Raw genomic sequence first — 22,494 nt, forward strand, 5'->3', positions numbered from 1 at the left:
AAAAACCCCCAAAAAAAAAAAAAAAAAAAAAAAAAAAAAAAAAGAAATATCCCTATGAAGCAATGTGGAAAGAGGCCCAAGGTGAGATATGACGTGTGAAAAAAGCAAAAGGCATAGAACAAAGATGGTGTGAACCCACTGGCATAAAAAGCAATAACCAACCGCGTAATCCACATATATGTGTTAAATGCATAGATGCAGCTAAATGCTCAGTTTCGAGGCCTGAAGATAAAGGCTGTTTGGATCACAGTAATTCACCAACGTCAATGTCCTGGTTTCAATATGTACAGCAGCTATGCATGATGCCCTCATTGGGGGCTGCTGGGAGAATTTTCATGGAATATTGTGTGTGATTTTTACAATTTCCTAGGAGTGTATAATTATTTCAAATCAAAAGTTCAAGAAAAAGGCCAGGCACGGTGGCTCACGCCTGTAATCCCAGCATTTTGGGAGACCGAGGTGGGTGGATTACCTGAGGTCAGGAGTTTGAGACCAGCCTGACCAACATGGTGAAACCACATCTCTACTAAAAATACAAAAAAAAAAAAAATAGCTGGATGTGGTGGCAGGTACCTGTAATCCCAGCTACTCGGGAGGCTGAGGCAGGAGAATCCCTTGAACCCAGGAGGCAGAGGTTGCAGTGAGCTGAGATCACACCGCTGCACTCCAGCCTGGGCAACACAGTGAGACTCAGTCTCAAAAAAGAAAAAGAAAAAAAAGTTTTAAAAAAAAAACAAAACTAGCGGTTAGGGTAGTGAAATTATCCTGTATGATATTATAACAGTGGATACATGACATATAATTGTCAAAATCCATGAAAGAACACAACAGAAAGAGTGTAGACTGTGGACCTTCGCTGATAGAGTATCAATATTGGTTCATCACAAGATATCGGTAACAGGGAGAACTGTGGGGACAAGGAGAAGGGGTACGTAGGAATTTTGTACTTTCTGTTCAATTGTTCTGTAAATCTAAAATGCTTTAAGAATTAAAGTCGGCCAAGCACAGTGGGTCACACCTGTAATCCCAGCACTTCGGGAGACTGAGGCAGGAGGATCACTTGAGGCCAGGAATTTGAGACCAACCTGAGCAACATAGTAAAACCCTGTTTCTACAAATAAATAAATAAAACTTAGCCGCCATGGTGGTGCACGCCTGTAATCCTAGCTACTCAGGGGGCTGAGGCAGGAGAATCGCTTGAAACTGGGAGGCAGAGGTTGCAGTGAGCCGAGATCACGTCACTGCATTCCACCCCAGGTGACACAGAGAGACACCATCTCAAAAAAAAAAAAAAAAAAAAAAAAAAAAAATAATACCCCTTTTTAAATTTAAAAAAAAAAGAAAAAAAAAAAAGCCTAAAGGAGGCCAGGCACGGTGGCTCACGCCTGTAATCCCAGCACTTTGGGTGGCCAAGGCGGGTGGATCACGAGGTCAGGAGGTCAAGACCATCCTGGCTAACACGGTGAAACCCCATCTCCACTAAAAATACAAAAAAATTAGCTGGGCGTGGTGGTGGGTACCTGTAGTCCCAGTTACTCGGGAGGCTGAGGCAGGAGAATGGTGTGAACTCAAGAGGCAGAGTTTGCAGTCAGCCAAGTTCATGCCACTGCACTCCAGCCTGGGTGACAGAGCGAGACTCCGTCTCAAAAAAAAAGAAAAAAAGCCCTGAAGGAAGGGTACACCCCAAACTGTTCACAGTGGTCACCGGTCACCTTTGATAGCAATGGGATTTGGGGTGTGAGGAAAGACCTTTTTTTTTCAACTTTCTATTCTTCTGGACTATTTCCAATTTTTATAGACAGACAACATTGACGTATTCCTCATACGATTGATTTAAAACAGTAAGACTGGTAAAACACTTCCCAAAGCTCTTGAATATATGGTCATTGTGTTATGTTAACAATCTCTCTGTGACTATCACTGACCGTCTACTCTCAGGTCTTACCACAGCTTGGAGAGCATCCAGCTACCTCCTCCTATCCCTGGATGGACCGTCCTTGCTACTGGTGCCAGGGTATCACAGCTCTGTGGGGGACTGGGCCCTTGTCATTATGGATATTGTCTCTCCTTCCCACGAGCACCTGCTGACTCCCCAAGTTACAGCCCCATCCATTCCCGGACTGATCTCTTTATGATGGTGGCAGGCAGGGAGTGAGGTGCCGGCTAGATAGCAGCCTCCCTTCATCACCCCATTATGGGACCCCGTGCTGGGTTATGTATGGTTCTGACTGTGTCATATATTAAGCAATGGGTCAGCAGCAAGTAGACTGGCAAATTTAGTGAGAGACAAATAAATTAAATAAGCCATCAGCCTTCAGAGAAAAAGAAAACCAAGCAAAGCCCCCATCAAGACAAGCATCACTCATCCTTGTTGCCATTTCGAGTTCCGAACATTACTGTCATTTCTGTCAAGTGGTGAGGGACAGGAGGCAGGGTGACCAATAGTCTGACTCTCCAGGGAGACGCACTTCAACTCTTACAGCTACAGGACCACAGGGATAGGAGAAGGTTAAAGACCAGCCCAGGCTGGGCACGGTGGCTCACGCCTGTAATCCCAGCACTTTGAGGGGCTGAGGTAGGTGGATCATGAGATCAGGAGTTCAAGACCAGCCTGGCCAACATGGTGAAACCCCATCTCTACTAAAAATACAAAAATTAGCTGGGTGTGGTGGCGGGCGCCTGTAATCCCAGGTACTCGGGAGGCTGAGGCAGAGAATTGCTTGAACCCAGGAGGCAGAGGTTGCAGTAAGCCAAGATCACACCACTGAACTCCAGCCTGGGTGACAGAGCAAGATTTTGTCTCAAAAAAAAAAAAAAAAAAAAAAAAAAAACAACCCAGGTCAGCCTCTCCTAAACATTGCTGAGGAAAACTCTCCTGGGTCCTGGACCGATTTTTCATTAATAACAATAATGCCAATGATAGCAATGACAGAGCTTTAAATACTCAAGTTCAATAATGTCAGCCTCACAAGAACCTTAGGTGGCAGGCACTCTGATTATCCCCACTTTACAGATGAGGACATTGAGTCTCAGAGGTCAAAGGAGTCACCTGGACCATGCAGGAGAAAAGGACTGAACACTGGTCAGCCTGGTCCCAAAACCCATGCCTTTAGCCCCAAGTCTGAGCTCTCCTCGATTCTGCTTACAGAGACAACCTTCCAAATTGAGGACTGGATGGAGGATTAGATGGAGCTGAGAAGGCACTCTTAGGAGAGAAGGTGGAGATCCTAGCACCCAGAATGTACCCACCAGCTCAGCCAGCTGGGTGGCCTTGTAGTGGAGAAGAGCAAGAACTTTGGAGGCAGACAGGTACTGAGTTTTGAGCTTGGCCCCATCACATGCTAGATGGAAAACCAGACCTTGTTTGACTTTGACAAAGACTGCAAGATCCTGAGACTCAGGATCCTGGACCACAAAATGGTGATTCTTTCCCTACCTGTCAGGGTTGCTGTGAGAATTAAAAGTGAGAATTTATGCAAAGTGATCCCCAGCCCTGGGGCTGACGTGGAGAACAGGGAAAACGTGGAAAGGATTTTAACAGAGGTCACTGCTGGGAAGAGGATTGTGTCTGATTTTAATCTCATACAAAAAAAAAAAAAAAAAAGAGGCCCCAAGACAGAGAAATCATATCTTGCTGCAAAGAGGACATATAGTTCATCCTTGATTTACTATTCTCTAGGAAGAAGGTCTTTTGAGGGTCTCACAGAATGTTCGGGGGCACTGGTAATAAAAAAATAAATAAAAGAGAGTGAAAGTCTCAGGAGCCATTCTATCTCCACCTCAGTAGGGAGCCAGGATGCACTGGCTATGGAAAATTTGCAACACTATGATTTTTAAAACCTAACTCTTACTTATATGCCTGGCACTGTACCCCAAAGCCCTTGGCAAACAGCATCTCAGTTCATCTGCAAAACAGACCTGTGAGACTCAGAAAACTAAGCCTCAGAAAGCTTAAGTTACTTGCTCAAGGTCACTATGGCAAGATATGGCCACACCAATAGCTCCCATCCTATATGCCCTAGAATCTCACTGCTCCCTCACCTAGGGGTGGAATTTGGTTTTGCTCATCCTTGAAACTGTGACATGATTTTTACCAATAGAACATGGCAGAAGTGTTGCAGCTCAGAAAAGGTGATGCACCTTCCATCTTGCTTCCTGGAAACTTGCATTTGGAGTCCTGAAGCCACCATGCCATAAGGAAGCCCAACCAGCCCACAAGGAGAGACCTGAGACCACATGAAGCCTGGGAAATGGGCTACTCCAGCCTTCCTATGCTTCATCAGCCACCAGTTGACTGCAGCCACATAGGAGACCCCAAGCCAAAACTTCCCAGCTGAGCCCTTCCAAAGTGCAGATACACAGAAGCCTTGGGAAATAATAAAGTGATTGTTTAAGCCACGGGCTTTGGGGCCAATTCCTTCGGCAGCACTGTAACGGAACAGCCACAAAGCCAGCCAGTGCTGGAATTCTTACTTCAATCTGAGCCCAGATCTGTGTCACTCTAGACTGTGCTCCAACCACTGCCCTACACTGCCCTTGGCCTCTCGGGCCTTCTGCTAAACTGCAGAAAGAGCACTGAGCTGAGAGTCTAGAATGGATTCTGGTTCTGAACCTGCTGTTGTCTAGCACAGAAGTTTCATTTCATGCCTTTAGGTGGGGAGCCACACCTCTGAGAGGTGCAAGTTCTTCACTCACCAAATGGGTTTAATAACCCTCACCAAGCCCATCTCAGAGGCAGGCTTTAATGCCAACAGAAAGAACTGACAACCAAAATGCTTTGCAAAGAAAAGAGAGTTACTGCTTACTGAATACTTCTATACGCCAAGTATTAAACATTTTTTTTTTTTTTTTTTGAGATGGAGTCTCGCTCTGTCGCCCAGGCTGGAGTGCAGTGGCCAGATCTCAGCTCACTGCAAGCTCCGCCTCCCGGGTTCCCGCTATTCTCCTGCCTCAGCCTCCCAAGTAGCTGGGACCACAGGCGCCGCCACCTCGCCTGGCTAATTTTTTGTGTTTTTAGTAGAGACGGGGTTTTGCCGTGTTAGCCAGGATGGTCTCGATCTCCTGACCTTGTGATCCGCCCGTCTCGGGTATTAAACATTTATTATCTGACTGTACAATGATTGTAGAAGGTAGGTGACATTATTATCATTTTACAGACGAGAAAACTGAGGTCCAATGAGATGAAAAGTCTCTGACACAGGGTGAATCACACTGCCAGGAGATCAGGGAGCCTGGACTTGAATGCTGCTCAGTTCAATTCTGGGACGCCAGCTCTCCTCTCCTCCCTACACTCTCTTTACCAAGTTTAGCTCCAGAAAGCATCCATTGACTGCCATTCGAAATACACAAGCACCAGCTAATTGTTCCACAGGCCACTTTTTGCCAAAGGAGAGAAGCATGAGCTTGGAAGAATTGTTGTCAAATGGACCTGGAGTGATGGCTTGAGCCACGAGCTTTGGTGAGCAGCAAATCAACCACTATGTCAAATCACCAAGTGTTTTCTGCCTGCCATGTGGTGCCGGCCCTCAGAGCCCCCTCCCGCTGCCGTCCCCAGGAACCCATCAGTGATGGCAAGCCAGAGAGACAGAAAGGAGGTGCGGATACTATGTAGACAGAGGGAGGGATGCAGTCCCATTGCCACCATGGAAGCAGGCTTTTAAGATCCAAAGGTCAGCTGTGCCCACCCTCTCGAGGTAAATCTGTAATAAACTGACTAAGCGCAGGAGCCACCTGTCCTGTGATGGGAGGCGTCCTAGAGTCAGAGCAAGAGGGGATGCCCACAGGAGCAGAGTGGTTGTCGTTCGGTGCTCTTGTCTGTCTGTCCTCCTGCCTGGCCCCTCTCCTTCAACTGCCAACGTGATTAAGTGTACAACCCCTTCACATCCTCACCTCACCTCAATTCCAGGGTGACTTCTCCCTCCTTTGAGAGTTGCCAAGAAGACACATGGCTCAATAAATACTTATTGAGCACATACTATGTGCCGGGCCCTGTGCTAGTCCGTGGGGATGCAACGATGAGCAGAATCAGACAAGACCTCTGTACTCACAGAGCTACAGCCCAGCATGGGAGACAGACATTAATCCAATAATCAATCGTTCCATATGAAAAATAAATAAAGGAGGCCAGGGAATGCCTGGAGCATATAGAGCAGGAAAACCAGACCTTGTTCAGGGCCAGGGAAGGCTTGTGGGGGCAGTGACTTTCAAATCAAGAGCTGAGGCGTTGGCAAAGGGAAGTAGGGTGAGCAGGAGAGGACAAGACCGCCATACCATAGCTCTTGCAGGGAAGAGCAAGAGAGTAAAACTGGAAACATGTTCTGCAGCTGAGCCACAGCATCATGGGTGCAAACTGAGGCGGGAGAGGTGCGCAGGGACCAGAGCAGCTGGAATTGCCCTCATACGGGGTCATCGGTAGCTCTGTTGAAGTAACCCGACCAAACGTGTGAACGAACTGGGGAGTTTCTGCTGGCTGTGGCATGAGAACAGATAGGGGTAGAAAGGATGGGGAAGACGGGGAGCCAGGAGCCTGACTGGGAAGCCATTCCAGGCTTCTAGGACAGAGACGATGTCCAACTGGGTGATGTGATCATGAGACAAGGATCCCTGGAGAGAGCTCCAGGGCTCCCAGCTGAGCCTCCAAGAATAAATCCACAGCGATCTTGCCCTGGTCCAACCTGACAGTCCCCAAACAGGGGCCATTTGTCCTTTGACCATCCTCTTTCCATGCTGCAGTGGAAGGAGGAGGCCTTGGAGCCAGACAGACCTGAGTCCCAGTCCAAGCTCGGGCACAGCCTCACTGTGTGCCCTGGCCAAGCAGTTTCTCCTGGAGGAGCTTCGGTTTCCTCATCTGCAGAATGTGGTTAAGTTTATCTAGAGGAGCGAATGGAATGCCATGTGCTACATTGCAGCATGGGGCGGGCATGGGAAAGGTGTCTTAACAGGAGCTGCCCAGTTCCATCCCTACTGAGAGCTGGGCACAGGGCGGGCACACTCAGAACCTGTGCATGAGGAGCGAGGGAGAGGGGAGGCCATACTTGACCTCCAGACACCAGAGGAGCTGAGAGATGAAGCATCTCCTTGGCCATCACAGCCATGGGCCTTTGCTGAGCCCTCCTCAGCAGGCAGGTCCACCACACCTTCTGTGCTGCATGGACATCCTAGGTGAACCAGACAATTAGGGGTCTATGGGTGATGCCCATAGTCTTCCACTATACCCGATCTCACAGTCCTGACCGTGCCCTCTGCCAAGGCTGTCAGGCAGCATCTAATGCAAGTTCAGGAGCCTTCTCACTGCCTGGACCTTGCCAGACAGAGCAGGGCCACCCGCTGACATCCAGGCTGAGCAAAGTACAATTGCCCTGGACAACCAAGAAGTTTATATGGAGGGTGTCCACCTGAGCCCACCCAGCTTTTTATGCCAAAAGCTACTCCCCACACACAGGAGAATAGATTAGACTTCAGGAGTGCTCTCTCTCTCTCACACACACACACACACACACACAGAAAACCCTCATCTATGCTGACGGCAACTAAAAAGGGTCCTGGTCCCTGTGCAAAGCCTGAGAGCCTTAGGCTCAGGCAGCTTTGAGCTCCATCACTTCCCAGCTGCGTGCCCTTGGGCACATCGCACCACCTCTCTGAGCCACAACTGCACCATCTGAAAAAACAATAGACAAAGACTCACCTTTAAGGCATTATCTTGAATACTTCCTCAGGTTTGGTGATTTAGCATGTAACTCAGCACAGAGTGCTTGGGAATCATTGCTCCCCTATTCCCTGGAACCCTGGAGATCTTTGTAGCAGCCTTAGCTTGTCTCTGAGCAACCTGGGCAGGCATGGGGACAGAGGAATGGTGTGGGCTGGGTTTTGTGTGAAAAGGGCCACTCTGGTGGCTGGGTGGAGAGATTGCATAAGGTTAAAAATCAAAATAAAGGTGAAACAAAACCCAAAATGGGATTTGTAGCTGCAGAGAAAGTGGATATCCCAGGGTGAGTTTCTGGGCATGGTTGTAGCTACATGCCAGTGTTGGCTTGTTTTCCTTTTTCTTTTTCTTTCTTTTTTTTTTTTCAAACTCACGAATACAGAGGATTCCCTCTATTCTCTATAAAATATGTGTGTGTGTGTGTGTGTGTGTGTGTGTGTTCACTGGGTCAAGAGGTAAAATGCTTCTTACCGTAAGTTGAGGTAAAAATAGTGTAAACCCCAACAAGTTCAGAGTAATTGGCTAGACGTTTAAGAGAGGACTGGGGACCCAGACCCAGAGGACTGGTTTATGTCTACCATGGGATCTGCAGGACAAACAAAACAGACACATTTCCAGAACCACAAAGCCCTGAACTAATGGCTTCCTATGAACATCATTGCGTTTCATCACTCCTCACCCTATAGAGAAGGTATCATAACTGTCCCATTTTATAGATGAGAAAACTGAGGCTTAGATACGGGAAGTGATCTGTTCAAGATTACACATCCATCAAAGGGCAGAGCTGAAACCTGGCTGGAGGTGGCTGACTGCAAAGTCTGGTCTTCTTGGCATACACATATATACTTGTCCCATCACAGAACTGCTCTGCCTCTGGGCTCTCCTTTGCAAAATGGGCCTAATTCTACCTGTTGTGCAAGCCGATTTGGGGCATACATTCAACTAGAATTTTCTTAGCAGTTACTACGGCCCAGCTCTCAGGAAGAATAAAAGAAAAAAAAACAAACTGGTCCATGGGTAAACAAAATGTGGTATATCCCTACGATGGAATATAATTCAGCCATAAAAAGGACTAAAGTACTGATCCATGCTACAAAATGGATGAATCTTGCGAATACTATACCACGTGAAAGCAGTTAGGCACAGTGGCTCACATCTGTAATCCCAGCACTTTGGGAGGCCGAGGCGGGCGGATCACAAGGTCAGGAGATCGAGACCATCCTGGCTAATGCGGTGAAACCCCACCTCTACTAAAAATATTTTTAAAAATAGCCAGGCATTATGGCACATGCCTGTAGTCCCAGCTACTCGGGAGGCTGAGGCAGGAGAATGACGTAAGCCTGGGAGGCAGAGCTTGCAGTGAGTTGAGATTGCGCCACTGCACTCCAGCCTGGGCGACAGAGCGAGACTCCGTCTCCAAAAAAAAAAAAAAAGAAGCCAGTCATAAAAGACAACAAACATATGCACATATTGCATGACTGCATTCACGTCAAATGTCCAGAATGAGGAAATCTACAGAGACAGAAAGTAGATTCATGGTTGTTTAGGGTAGGGGGAAGGCATTGCTTAGGGACGGGGGGTTAGAGGGCAATAGCTAAAGGCTATAGGGTTTCTTTTTAAGATGTGACAAAAGAGATGGAGATCGAGATAATTGCCAATAATTTGATCAATCATGCCTGCATAGAGAAACCTCCATGGAAACCCCTAAAGGATGGGGTTCAGAGAGTTTCCAACACATCAAAGTGCTGGGAGGCTGTCATGCCTAGAGAGGACAGGAGTCTCTGTCCCCTCCCTTATCCCTCGCCCTATTCCTGAGTTGTATCCTTTATAACAGAGTAGTGGTTGTAAGCAAAGTGTTTTCTTGAATCCTGTGAGTCATTCTAGTGAATTATTGGACAAGAGAAGGGGGTCATGAGAACTCACTATGTAAAAAAGCCACTTGGTCAGAAGTACGGGAGGCCGGGTGCTTGCAGCTGGCATCTGAAGTGGGGACAGTCTTGTGGGACTGAACCCCTAACCTGAAGGGTCTGTGTTAACTCTGCTAACTCGGGGTAGTCTCAGAATTGAGGTGAATTGTAGGTCTGCCATAGGCAGGAACACAGAGTGCTTGGGAGGTGGGAGGTGTGGTTCCAGAGGCTGGTCTCAGGGCTCAGAGCTCAGGCGGACCTAAGTCCAAATCCCATCTCTAGCTTTAGCTGTACGTCCTGAGGATGAAACTCTCTGCTATGCATCAGTTTCTTCCTCTATAAAATGGGCATCATAACAGTCCCCACCCCTCCCAAGCTGTTCTAAGGAGGTGGTGACATCATCAAGTCTATAAGCACTCAGCACAGTGGCCCCAGGAAAACGAGAATGGCCCAAACCCCACTCTGGAAGGTACTGGCTGTGTGATACCAGATCAGTGGCACACCTTCTCTGAGCCTCTGTTTGCTTGTCCATAAAACGGAGATGGATGAAAACGAACCCTTATGAAACACCCTGCCAGGAGCCAAGTCCTGTGCTCCACGGTTTTTGCCACTGACTCCTTCAGTTCTCACAAGAAGCCTGCAAAGTGGGTACCATCATTAGCCCCATTTTACAGAGGAAGAGACTGAGGCTCAGAGAGGCTGCGCCAGGATTCATAACCAGCAGGCAGACTCCTGACTCTTGGCCATGGCATTAAGTTAGCACGGATGTCTAATGCAATAAAAAGGCATAATAGAGGTGTAAGTGCTTTTGAAACTGTCAAACGCCAAGCCAATATTAGTGGTGATTGTCATTGCTCTAACAGTTCAAAAACCCTGTGTCCAGTTTTAAGGCCCAAATTCTCCCCAGAGGGAACTATTATTGGTTTTTAAAAATAGGATCGGGGCTCTCAGAATTAGTTAGGAAGCCAGGCGCGCTGAGAAGGGAGTATCATTTTAATGAAAAAAAAAAAAAAAAAAGAAACCTGATTAATGAAAATGATTCTTAATATATTTCAAAATGATCTGTTATGACACAAAGCAAAGACATTTATATACGACTTTGAAATTCTTAATAGCTGATTTTAGAGCAACCTATTATGAAATCTTTCAAAGCAGAATCTATAAGTAAGTAAATCACCAGGCAGGCCTCCCAGGCAGACTGACGGCAGCTCTTCTTAAAATAATTTATAAGGTGGGGTGGGGGGAGCACTAGCAGAAATTATTGCCATCATCAAGTATTAATAAAATATTTATAAAAGTGACTTTCTCTTATCGTCAGATGCACTGATGTGATGGGTCAGGTCCTTGAGCCCACATCAGAGGGGGGCCCCCACTTTGCCCCAGGAGGAGAAACTCAGGAATGAAATTGAACTCCTTCACTTCCCTGGTGACAGGCTAACAAGCCAGGGGGCTCCCTTAGTTTCTGGATAAATATCTCAACTTCCTTGTCTCTTGGATAGGACAACCAGGAGGCATATTCCTCAGAGTCTCCCAGGGGTCCCCAGCAGGACTGAGCCTCAGTTTCCCAGGGGTAAGCCACTCCTTCATGCACCTTGTACTTCCTGCCTTCCCTCCCCTGTGTCATTTTCCCATTCCCCTGTCACAGCCTTCTGGGGTCCTCCCCCAAATATACAACATGTTTCCACATCTCTGTCTCAGGGTCTGCTCCTGACTCAGGTTGGCCTCAGTGACCAGGAAGTTGAGTGAGAGACATCACAGTTCCCTGAGCAAAGTAGTGCTGATGCCCAGACAGCCAAGTGCTGAGCATGGCCCATGGCTGATTTTTTTTTTCAATCATTTTGGGGGTACAGGTGGTTTTTGGTTAAGTTCTTTAGTGGTGACTGATTTTAGTACACCCAACCCCCCAGCAGTGCACACGTACCCAATATGTAGTGTTTTATCCCTCACCCCCTCTTAACCTCCCCGACCCAAGTCCCCAAAGTCCATTATATCATTCTTATGCCTTTGCATCCTCATAGCTTAGCTCCCATCTGTAAGTGAGAACGTATATCTGGTTTTCCATTCTCGAGTTACTTCACTTAGAATAATGGCCTCCAGCTCCATCCAAGTTGCTGCAAAAGACATTATTTCATCTTGTTTTTATGGCTGAGTAGTACTCCATGGTGTGTGTGTGTGTGTGTGTGTGTGTGTGTGTGTGTGTGTGTGTATCACATTTTCTTTATCCACTCATTGGTTGATGGGCACTTAGGTTGGTTCCATATCTTTGCCACTGCGAATGTCCGTGGATGATTTTTGGAAAGATAAGTGGCATTTTTTTTCATATTTGCCCCAGCCCAGTATGTCTGTCCTTGGCTTGGATCAACTGTGGAATCGCCATCTTACTTATTCCTGACTCAGTATGACTTCTAGAAATTTCCAAAATCAAAACAGTGGGTTAACATATGTGGCTCAAATGGATGACAATCAAAGGAATCGGACCCAGGGCCTGGGAATGTGGGGACGACGGAAAGGATGCACCAGCACCTTCTCGAAGATTTTGCTGCCCCCGAAGGTAACAGCCCAGAACGTCAGCCAGAATCCATGCACAGTCCCAGGACAGACCTCAATTCACACGGGTGTTCATTCAATAAGCAACTTCTAGTTCTATGTTCTGGACCCAAAGGAAGCCACCAGCCACTGAAAAGAGCTAGACAAAGTCACAACCATAATACAAGGCACCAAAGGCCCCATGAAGGCAGAAACCCTTGCTCTTCATCCTCACTCTCTCCCTAGAACCTTATATATTGCCAAAAGAGGGAGCAGAAGAGACAGGTTAGGGAGGTGAGGAGCTTTGAATGCCAAGCCAAGGAATTTTATTTGATTTAGAGGCAAGGAAAAGCCTCAGGAGGATTCTAAGCAGGAGTATGGGTCTATGTAGTAGAAAGGAACCTGATGGTCATGATGAGAATGGGTAGAAGGAGGAATGAAGGCATCAGCAAGGAGGCTACTGCACCCATCCAAGCACACACACACGCACAAAGGTAAACACCGCGTGTAAGCTGATAACAGTAAGGACAGAGAAACTAGGACAGAAATGATGTCACAGAGACTATCTCTGGAACATGGTGAATGATTGGATAGGGAGAGGGTAAGGACTGGGGGGATGGCAGGAACCACTTGGAAGACCAGGTCAAAACAGGGAAAATCAGCAAGCAGACACTTAAGGATGGGATAAGGATACAAGATCAGTTTCAGGGCATCTCCAAGATGTCTAGCTAGAAACGCAGCACCTTGGCTGGGTGCAGTGGCTCATGCCTGTAATCCCACCACTTTGGGAGATCAAGGCAGGAAGACTGCTTGAGCCTAGGAGTTCGAGACCAGCCTGGGCAAAAAAGTGAGACCCCCTGTCTCTACAAAAAATAAAAAAAATATATGAACCAGGCATGGTGGTGCACACCTGTAGTCCCAGCTACTCAGGAGGCTGAGGCAGGAGGATTGCTTGAGCCCAGGAGGTGGAAACTGCAGTGAGCTATGATCGCACCACGACTGCCCAGCCTAAATGACAAAGCAAGACCCTGTCTCAAAGCATAAAAATTTAAAAAATAAAAAGAAACACAGAACCTTTACTGCACAGACCCAACCTTCCCTTCCATATTCTAGAGCTGCTCTACCATACTGCCAGTACAGTAGCCACTCCCTACCTATGACTACTTAAATTTAAATTAAGTAGAATTCAATACGATTAAAAATTCAATTCCTCAGTCGCACTACTGTATTTCAAGTGTTCAGTAGCGGCCTGTGGCTAGTGGTTACTGCACTGAACAGCAGTAATCTCCATCACTGCAGAAAGTTCTTGTGGACAGCGCTGGTCTAGAAGGTTTGCTTGAAACGCCAGCCTTGTGTCCTCCTCACGACGCCTAGTTTCAGCAGCCTCCCCGAGAGCAGTCCCAGAGACACAGAACGTGACAGATTGACCCTGTTCCCACCTCTCCAAGAGAGGGGCCTTGTCAGGCGCCTGCCAAAGGAGACAGCTGGCCTCCCAGGTGAGCTCGGCAGGAAGGACGTACCTTTGCAGGCCCCCGCCGCGCCCAGGTGGTAGATGGCTGCCAGGACCCGCCAAATGGCCCGCTGCTCGCTCTCTGAGATGCCCAGCGTCTCCATGGCGCCCTGGAGCTGGGCAAAGGCAGCTGCCGCCTTCTGCTTATCTTCAGGCTGGGAGCAAAGGGAGAGAGAAAGAACACAAGGCCATCACGATGGAGAAAACACAGACTCACAACTTGAAGCTGAGCTCCGTCTCGGAGGCACGCGGGGGTCATGTTATTGCCACAGTAAATTACCCACAATTAAGCTGAGGAGTATTGACAGACGAACTCAGGCGACTGGGAAAGTTATCCAAATCATTTTTCTCTGACTTTGAAATGCAGTGTGGCTTTTATTCATTCACGTGTGCACACATTACAGATTTATGGAAGCTCTGCACTATGCGGGCCTCTGGTCTGGAGATGCAAAGATGAGCAAAGCCCAGACCTTGACTTCGAGGCCCTCTCAAGGTAGAACTGGAGAGAGACATAAAAGCAACTAAGTGTGAAAAGGGCTAAGTGGTAGGTAGGCTATGGGTACAGGTTGATAGGTAGGCTATATGGGATCCTCTAGGGTCTAGAGGTAGGCTCTGTAGGGTAAGCTGTGCTATAGGTCTATGCAGAGAACCGTGGGACATCAGAGGAAGAATGGGTAATTAATCCCACCCAAGACAGCCAAAGACAATAGCATAGAGCAGATGATCAAACTGTAATAGAAGTTTGGAAGATAAACAGGCAGAGTTGGCCAATTTAATACAATAAAAAGTCCCAACAGGCAAAGGGAACCACAGGAGCAAAGAGGATTTGGGGAGACAATAGGTGGTCCAGGGAAGCAGTTATTTTTGTTTTGTTTTGTTTTGTTTACTTTTGAGACAGAGTCTTGCTCTGTTGCCCAGGCTGGAGTACAATGGCACAATCTCAGCTCACTGCAACCTCTGCCCCCCCGGGCTCAAGCGATTCTCTCACCTCAGCCTCCTGAGTAGCTGGAATTACAGGCACCCACCACCACACCCAGCTAATTTTCATATTTTTAGTAGAAACAGGGTTTCACCATGTTGGCCAGGGTAGTCTCGAACTCCTGATCTCAAGTGATCTGCCCACCTCGGCCTCTCAGAGTGCTGTGATTACAGGTGTGAGCCACCGTGCCTGGTCTGGAAGTAGTTATTTTTGGAGGTGGGTCAGATAGAGATGGGGAGAAGATAAAAGCTGGAGAAGCTGGCATGGGCCACCCTTGAAGACCTCGACCATGACACTAAAGGGCGTGGCCTTTAAACTGCAGTCATGACTGGCAAATACTGATATGTGCTCCCACTATATTCCTGAGTTCATAACAGACATCATTAATCAATCAAGATCCCACAGCAAGCCAGTGAGTCCAGATTCCTTTCAGGACATCGCTTCTTGCAGCCACCACCAACGTGAGCTTTCCCACTAAAGGAAATGGCACTTGTTTTCTGTCTCCTGTGCAGCAATAGAAAACTGCCAGTTTTGTTTGTTTTACACAGGGTCTCGCTCTATGGCCCAGGCTGGAGTATAGTGGTGTGATTATAGCCCACTGCAGTCTCAAACTCCTGGGCTCAAACGATCCTTCCACCTCAGCTTCCCAAGTGGCTGGGACTACACGTGCAGACTACCATGTCTAGATGATTGTATTTTATTATTATTTTTTTAGAGATGGGGTCTCACTATGTTGCCCAGGCTGGTCTTGAACTCCTGGACTCAAGCAATCCTCCCACTGTGGCCTCTGAAAGTGCTGGGATTACAGGCGTGAGCCACTGCACCTAGCCTACCAAAGATTTTAACAGAAGGAAACAGAAAATGACATGATCAGATGTTTACGGGTTGTAGGATATTTTTTTAAGATTTATGATCCCAATTATGTTTGATTGAATATTAAAATTAGTCTGAAACTACTATACACACACCATCTGGCCAAGGAGACTCAGCCCAGACGCCTGCTGGGTGGAAAGGAAGTGAGCTGGGAACGGGAATTCTTTTGTCAATAATCTACCAGCCGATAATGAGAAACTGATTTGCACTTGGCCTGCTTAGAGAACTTGGGTGATGAACTGCAGGCTGTTAAAGCCAACAGGTCTTTGACTTTTGTAGCATCCAGTGCCCAGAGAGGGAGTGACACTTGCCCAAGGTCACACAGCAAATTAATATCAGATACAAGACTAGAAGCAGGCTTTTCAGACTCTTGGACTATTCCCAGTCCAAGATACTTGTCTCCTCCACTCAAGCCACTTCCTCTAACTGGGAAACCTGCAAGAATCATCAACCAATTGGGACGACATCAAAGCATACAGTGACATTAAAAGATTTGCTTGGGAAACATTTCAGTTAATACCAAAAGCATGTTCCACTGATCCATCATATTTCTGGACCGCCACAGGATCACAAAATCCCTAGCAACCAGGAGCTCAACCTAGCAACTGCAGCTGGAGCAAACAGAGGGACGGAAGGCGTCTTACCAACATACTCAGTTATTTATGAGATCTCAAAGTAGCAGAAAAAGGACGCCAAAAGGACAGCGCCCACACATTTATTATGGCTCCTACTGTCACCTATGAGCATTTGACTTTAAATTACAGAAGGACTCCATCATCTACCAGGTAGCTCGAGTGAAGAGAAGAATGAGAAAACTTCCACTAAAGCTCATTTGCTTCTTTCTCTTCCTCGTCCCCTCCCAATGTCTTTTTCTTAACAGAAGACATGGATCAATAAATATATATGTTTCTGATTCAAAACGATTAAGATCAGGAAAACATTCACAGTTCCCTAAACTTCCAGAGAGCCAATTGTTCTTCAAACACCTCTGCAGAGTGTCCTGACAAAAGAAACTCTTTGGATCAAAATCATGAAAATAGATCCGGATGCGGTGGCTCACGCCTGTAATCCCAGCACTTTGAGAGGCCAAGGTGGGCGGATCATGAGGTCAGGAGATGGAGACCATCCTGACTAACACGGCAAAACTTCGTCTCTACTAAAACTACAAAAAAAAAAAAAAATTAGCCGGGCATGGTGGCGGGAGCCTGTAGTCCCAGCTACTCGGGAGGCTGAAGCAAGAGAATGGCAGGAACCCGGGAGGCAGAGCTTGCAGTGAGCCGAGATCTCGCCACTGCACTCCAGCCTGGGCGACAGAGCGAGACGCTGTCTCAGAAAAAACAAAACAAAACAAAACAAAACAAAAAAAACATGAAAATAGAAATAAGTCAAGTGAATGGAATAAGTCAACTGACAACCCAAACGTCTATCAGCAGGAGAAGGGAGCCACAAAGAGTGGTATACCCAGAGCACAGCGATGGGGCGCTACACAGCAATAAAAAAGAACAAGCCACACACAGCCACATATAGGCATCTCACAGACCCAGTGTTGAGTCAAAGAAGCCAGGCACAAAAGCCTGCATCCTGTGTGCTTCTGTTTTTGTGAAGTTCAAGAATGGGCAAAACTAACGTATGGTAAGAGAAGTCGGGACAATGAGTCTGAAGCGAGATGGGTACCTCCGATGGAGATTGCCTGCGAGGGGGCTCAAAGGAGCCTTTGATGGAATGAGGAATGTTCTGTATCTTGATCTGGAGGATAGTTGCTGGTGTGTGTTTAAATAATTACTAACATTGGGCCGGGTGCGGTGGCTCACGCCTGTAATCCCAACACTTTGGGAGGCCGAGGCAGGCAATCACAAGGTCAGGAGATCATGACCATCCTGGCTAACACAGTGAAGAAACCTCATCTCTACTAAAAAAAAAAAAAAAAATACAAAAAATACAAAAAATTAGCCAGGCGTGGTAGCCGGAGCCTGTAGTTTCAGCTACTCGGGAGGCTGAGGCAGGAGAATGGCATGAACCTGGGAGGCAGAGCTTGCAGTGAGCCGAGATCGAGCCACTGCACTCCAGCCTGGGTGACAGAGTGAGACTCCGTCTCAAATTATAATAATAATAATTATAATAATAATAATATTAACATTAGCCAGCTGTGGTGGCTCATGCCTGTAATCCCAGCACTTTGGGAGGCTGAGGTGGGAGGAGTTGACTAGCCTGGGCAACAGAGTGAGACCCTGTTTCTACAATAAAATTAAAAATCTGCCAGGCATGGTGGCATGAGCCTGTAGTCCCAGCTACTTGGGAAGCTGAGGCAGGACGATTGCTTGAGCCTAGGAAATCAAGGTTGCAGTGAACCATGATCACACCACTGCACTCCAGCCTGGGCGAAAGAGAGAGAGAGAGAGAGAGAGAGACCGGGCGGGGTGGCCTGTAATCCCAGCACTCTGGGAGGCCGAGGTGAGTGGATCACGAGGTCAGGAGATCGAGACCATCCTGGTTAACACAGTGAAACCCCGTCTCTACAAAAAATACAAAAAATTAGCCTGGTGTGGTGGCGGGCGCCCGTAGTTCCAGCTACTCAGGAGGCTGAGGTGGGAGAAAGGCGTGAACCCGGGAGATGGAGTTTGCAGTGAGCTGAGATCGCACCACTGCACTCCAGCCTGGGCGACAGAGTGAGATTCCATCTCAAAAAAAAAAAAAAAAGAGAGAAAGAGACAATATAAACATCGAATTGTACACTTAGAATTAGCATACTTCATATACTTTGTGTTTTACCTCAATTTTTAAAAATCAATGGATAAAAATACTCAAATTGTAAGATGCCCAGGGTTTGTCTGAGGTAAAGTCTCAAGGTCAATCAAAGTCTGCAGGTAATTTAGTAAAAGAAAATAAAATCCAAAATGTTCTCTCTCCATTAAACCAGGCTGAGTTTAGAGCACCCAGGAGATTCCTACAATTCAGAGAGAGGCCAGGTTTGGATTGGGAGTCAGACAGAGCTGGACGCCCTCTAGACTCTGCACTCCCAACCGTGCAACTCTGCAAAAGTCCCTTGCCCGTGCATGGAGGCTCAGTTTCCACTTCTTCAAAGAGGAAATAAGGCCAGGTGTGGTGGCTCATGCTTGTCATCCTAGTGCTTTGAGAGGCCAGGGTGGAAGGATCACTTATGTCTAGGAGTTCAAGACCAGCCTGGGCAACGTAGCAAGACCCTTTGTCTATAAAAAATATATAAAAATTATCCAGGTATGGTGACATGTGCTTGTAGCCCCAGCTACTTGGGAGGCTGAACCAGGAGAATTACTTGAGTCAAGGAGTTCAAGGCTGCAGTGAGCGATAATCACACTGCTGCACTCCATCCTGGATGACAGAACAAGACCCTGTCTCAAACAAAATAAACAAATGAAATGGAAATCATATCTTAGAATCCTCCCAGGGCTGCTGTGAGGACTACATGAGTTTATGTGTGTAAAGCACCCAGCACAGTGGCCAGCACACAGTGGTACTCAATAAACGGTGGTTTCCACTCACTACTGCCTCTTTCCCTCCAAGGCTTCGCCTAGGCTGTTCCACCTTCCGGAAACACCATTCCCCATTGCTGCCCAAGTTGATGCTCCATACTCTATAACAAGTTAATCAGGTATGACCTTGCCCTCAAAGGGCTCCCAGTCCACTGAAGGGGACAGGTGTGCAAAGAGATGACACACAGAGCACATGCCATGGACTGGGAGACATTGGGCAGGGGTAAAGGACCTGACTGGAAGGATGAGAGGCTTCCTAGAAGGAGTTGGTTATGGAGCAAATCATAAAGGGTAAACAGAACGAGTGAGGCAAAGCAGGTGCCAGGAAGCAAGAGGGGTCTCCAAGTGGAAGGATAGGGGATTGGGGGAACCCAGTGCATTTGGGTGCTAAGAACTCTGCACAGGCTGGTGGTGCAGGCCTCTTCTGCAGAGCAAAGGGTCCTGAGGAGCCATGGTTTGTGGCTGGGAGCTGCCCTCTGATGGAGCTCCTGGTGACCTCCCTGGCAGAGGGGACTAGCACCTGGGCATCCTCCCTCTGGTTACAAGCACAATAGGGGGTCTCAGGCAGGCCTGGGCCCAACTCTGATTCATGGGGAGGTGCACCAACCCTCTCTTCCCCAGGGCCAGGTGGGCCTCCTGGTTCCTACAACCAACCTGCCCGAGGATTTTCACCTCTCTGCCTCCCGGACCAGGAGCTAACTCAGGGAGGAAAATGCTAAACACTGATTCAGTGCATCTCAAAAGGAACATCACGTGGGTGCCTGCACAGGTCGGTGAACCTCATGGACACTGCAGGGAGGGCAGGACAGGTGTCGGTCCACAGCCAGGAGCCGCCCTACCCATTGCTTAGCATCTCACCAATCCACTTCTTATCTCAGCATCGAGAGTCCATTGAAGTGGAGAGGCGAGAAAGTGTCCATTGAGCACATATTCTGTTGTACTGGGCGCTTTTTCCCCATGAGGCAGGCTGGGTCTCTCTAGCCGACAGAGGAGGAAATGGAGACTCAGAGAGGTGAAGTTACTTCCGCAAGGCTACCCATATGGGGAAGGGCCCCCAGTCCTTGGTGTCATCCAAGGGTGTTGCTCTACCCATCCCACAGGTGAAAAACTGAGGCTAAGAGAAGTTAAGTGACTCCCCCAAGAGAGCACATGGACCAGACCTCAGAGCACACTGTCTTCAGCCACGATCTGCATCGTGATCTGAGATGACAGTGGGAAGAATGAAAGTACCAAATTTAAAGTCAGGCCAACCTGGATCCCAGTCCTGACTCCACCACTTAAAAGCTGTGTGCCTTTGGGCAAGCAGCTTCACCTCTCTGAGCCTGGCTACTTCTCCTGAAAAAAACAGATGTGATCATAATTCCTTATTTAAAGAACCACTGAGAGAATTAAGTAAAAGAAAGCTCCTGGCAGAGCCCCTGGCACGAGTGAGTAATTCCTCATCCTTCCATTTGAGCACCATTCCCCCACAGTTGACAACTGGGTCATAAAAAATAAATGTGCCTCGGGCCAAGGCCTGGAATGTGACAGCCAGAAGCAAACTGCTGGGTGGCAAGGATGATTATTATTATTATTATTATTATTATTATTATTACCACTGCTGCTGGGCACATTTTAAAAAAATTAGGCTAGGTTACAAAAAAGAAATTATAGAGAAGAAGAAAATAATATGAAAGCTTTATGATTTCAAATGTATCCTGGTGCTTGGCAGTTCTCAAGTAAGTTCCATTTACAAGCTGAAATGTGGCAGGCAGCGAGGGCGCAGTGTGAGGACTAAGAGGAGAAACTGGCAGTCACCGGGTACAGGCAGCCTCCGAGGACCTGGCCAGTGCCACGCTGGGGGTCTCCGCACTTTTACCCTGGGGTCCTTGCTTTGACTGGCCACTCATGTTTACCTTTGCATGAGGTGCTCAGTGTAGTCAGAATGCTGGCCTCCCTGAACCTGTCTAATTCACTGTCAGTCCAGCTCCAGCTCATGGTTGCCTCCTCCAGGCAGCCCTCCCTGATATGCCTCTCCTCCTCCCAGCTCGGCCTCAGCCTACATACACCTCCACTCAGGCACATATCTCTCCAACTTGGAATGATCTGTTGATGTAGACATGGCAGCCCACCACCACCTCCCAAAAGTGAGTCACTTGATGGGTGAGACCCAGTTGAGTTATTTCTGTGTGCCAATACCTGGCATCTAATAAGATCAACAAATATCCATTGACAATGAGCTTCTAGCGACCATCCCCAAATAAGAGCCATTGATGGTGGGGTTAAGTGTGTTCACCCACTCAGCTGGGTCCACAGTACTACTCAGCCCAGATTTGAGGACCCCAGACTGCCCACAACGACTGAGGGATGGGACCCCCAGGCTTTCTAATTCCCTTCTCTGGGTCCTCTGAGATTCCCAGCAACTGCCCCAGCTCCCAGGATCCAAGGAGTGGGTTCAAAGGCAGACATGAGATCCCCAAAGACCTAGTGAAATGATACTGGGGAGAAAATAAAGTTTCATTAACCGATCTCAGATGACCACAGTAGCAAACGATTTGAAAATTGAATAAGATGTGATTTTAGTTAAGTGGTGGTGAGTTGGGCATGCTCGATCATTTATTCACTCAACACACATTTATTGAGCACTTGCTGTATGCCTGGCTGAGTGCTAGGCCTTGTCTATTCAGGAGGGATCAAGACAAGTGAGAGTCCCACCCTCACGGAACTTAGGGCCGAGGGGAGACAAATCATAAATAAACAGTGTGATCAGAGATGGGAGATTGTTACCAAGGAGACAACAGGAAAGATAACTGCAGACATCTCCTTAAACGGAGGTTTGGGAGTCTGAGACGGTAATGCAAGCCGGACGCCCAAAGATATTTATCACCTTATCACTAAGAACCACAAAAAGGTTTAAAACCATGTAAATGGACAATATTAGGGAAACAGCAGTTCAGGGAACCATGTCTTCTAATGTTTGTGAAAGGTGTGTGTGTGTGTGTGTGTGTGTGTGTGTGTGTTTGTTTTGTTTTGTTTTTGAGACGGAGTCTCATGCTGTCGCCCAGGCTGGAGTGCAGTGGCGCAATCTCGGCTCACTGAAACCTCTGCCTCCCGGGTTCAAGCGATTCTCCTGCCTCAGCCTCCTGAGTAGCTGAGATTACAGGCGCCTGCCACCATGCCCGGCTAATTTTTGTATTTTTAGTAGAGACAGGGTTTCACCATAACGATCCTGCTGGTCTCGAACTCCTGACCTCAGGTGATCCGCCCGCCTTGGCCACCCAAAGTGCTGGGATTACAAGCGCGAGCCACCGTGCCCGGTCAGAAAGTTTTAATGATATACAGTGTGTTATGAATTATGTAAAATATTTGTAGGAAAAATACTGGAAGAACATCTGCAGGTATAGGACCAGTGGGTTTCTCAGGGTGGTGAAGTGAATGGCGCTTGTTTTCTGGTTTGCTTGAGTGTGTGCGTGTATTCTGGTTTTTGGTTTTGCCTGTTTTTTCTGATT

The 22,494-nt window shown here is 47.6% G+C and overlaps 1 protein-coding gene across 1 annotated transcript in view; it reads right to left on the reverse strand.

Moving 5' to 3' along the window:
* MYO18B (myosin XVIIIB) overlaps positions 1-22,494 on the reverse strand; it is a 287,077-nt gene that overhangs the window by 235,294 nt on the left and 29,289 nt on the right. Inside the window, exon 11 of the mRNA XM_025399134.1 lies at positions 13,656-13,800. Coding sequence (XP_025254919.1) covers positions 13,656-13,800 — 145 coding nt within the window. The remainder of the gene's footprint in view (positions 1-13,655; positions 13,801-22,494) is intronic.

Source organism: Theropithecus gelada, chromosome 10 (assembly GCF_003255815.1).
Source record: "Theropithecus gelada isolate Dixy chromosome 10, Tgel_1.0, whole genome shotgun sequence".
NCBI lineage: Eukaryota > Metazoa > Chordata > Mammalia > Primates > Cercopithecidae > Theropithecus > Theropithecus gelada.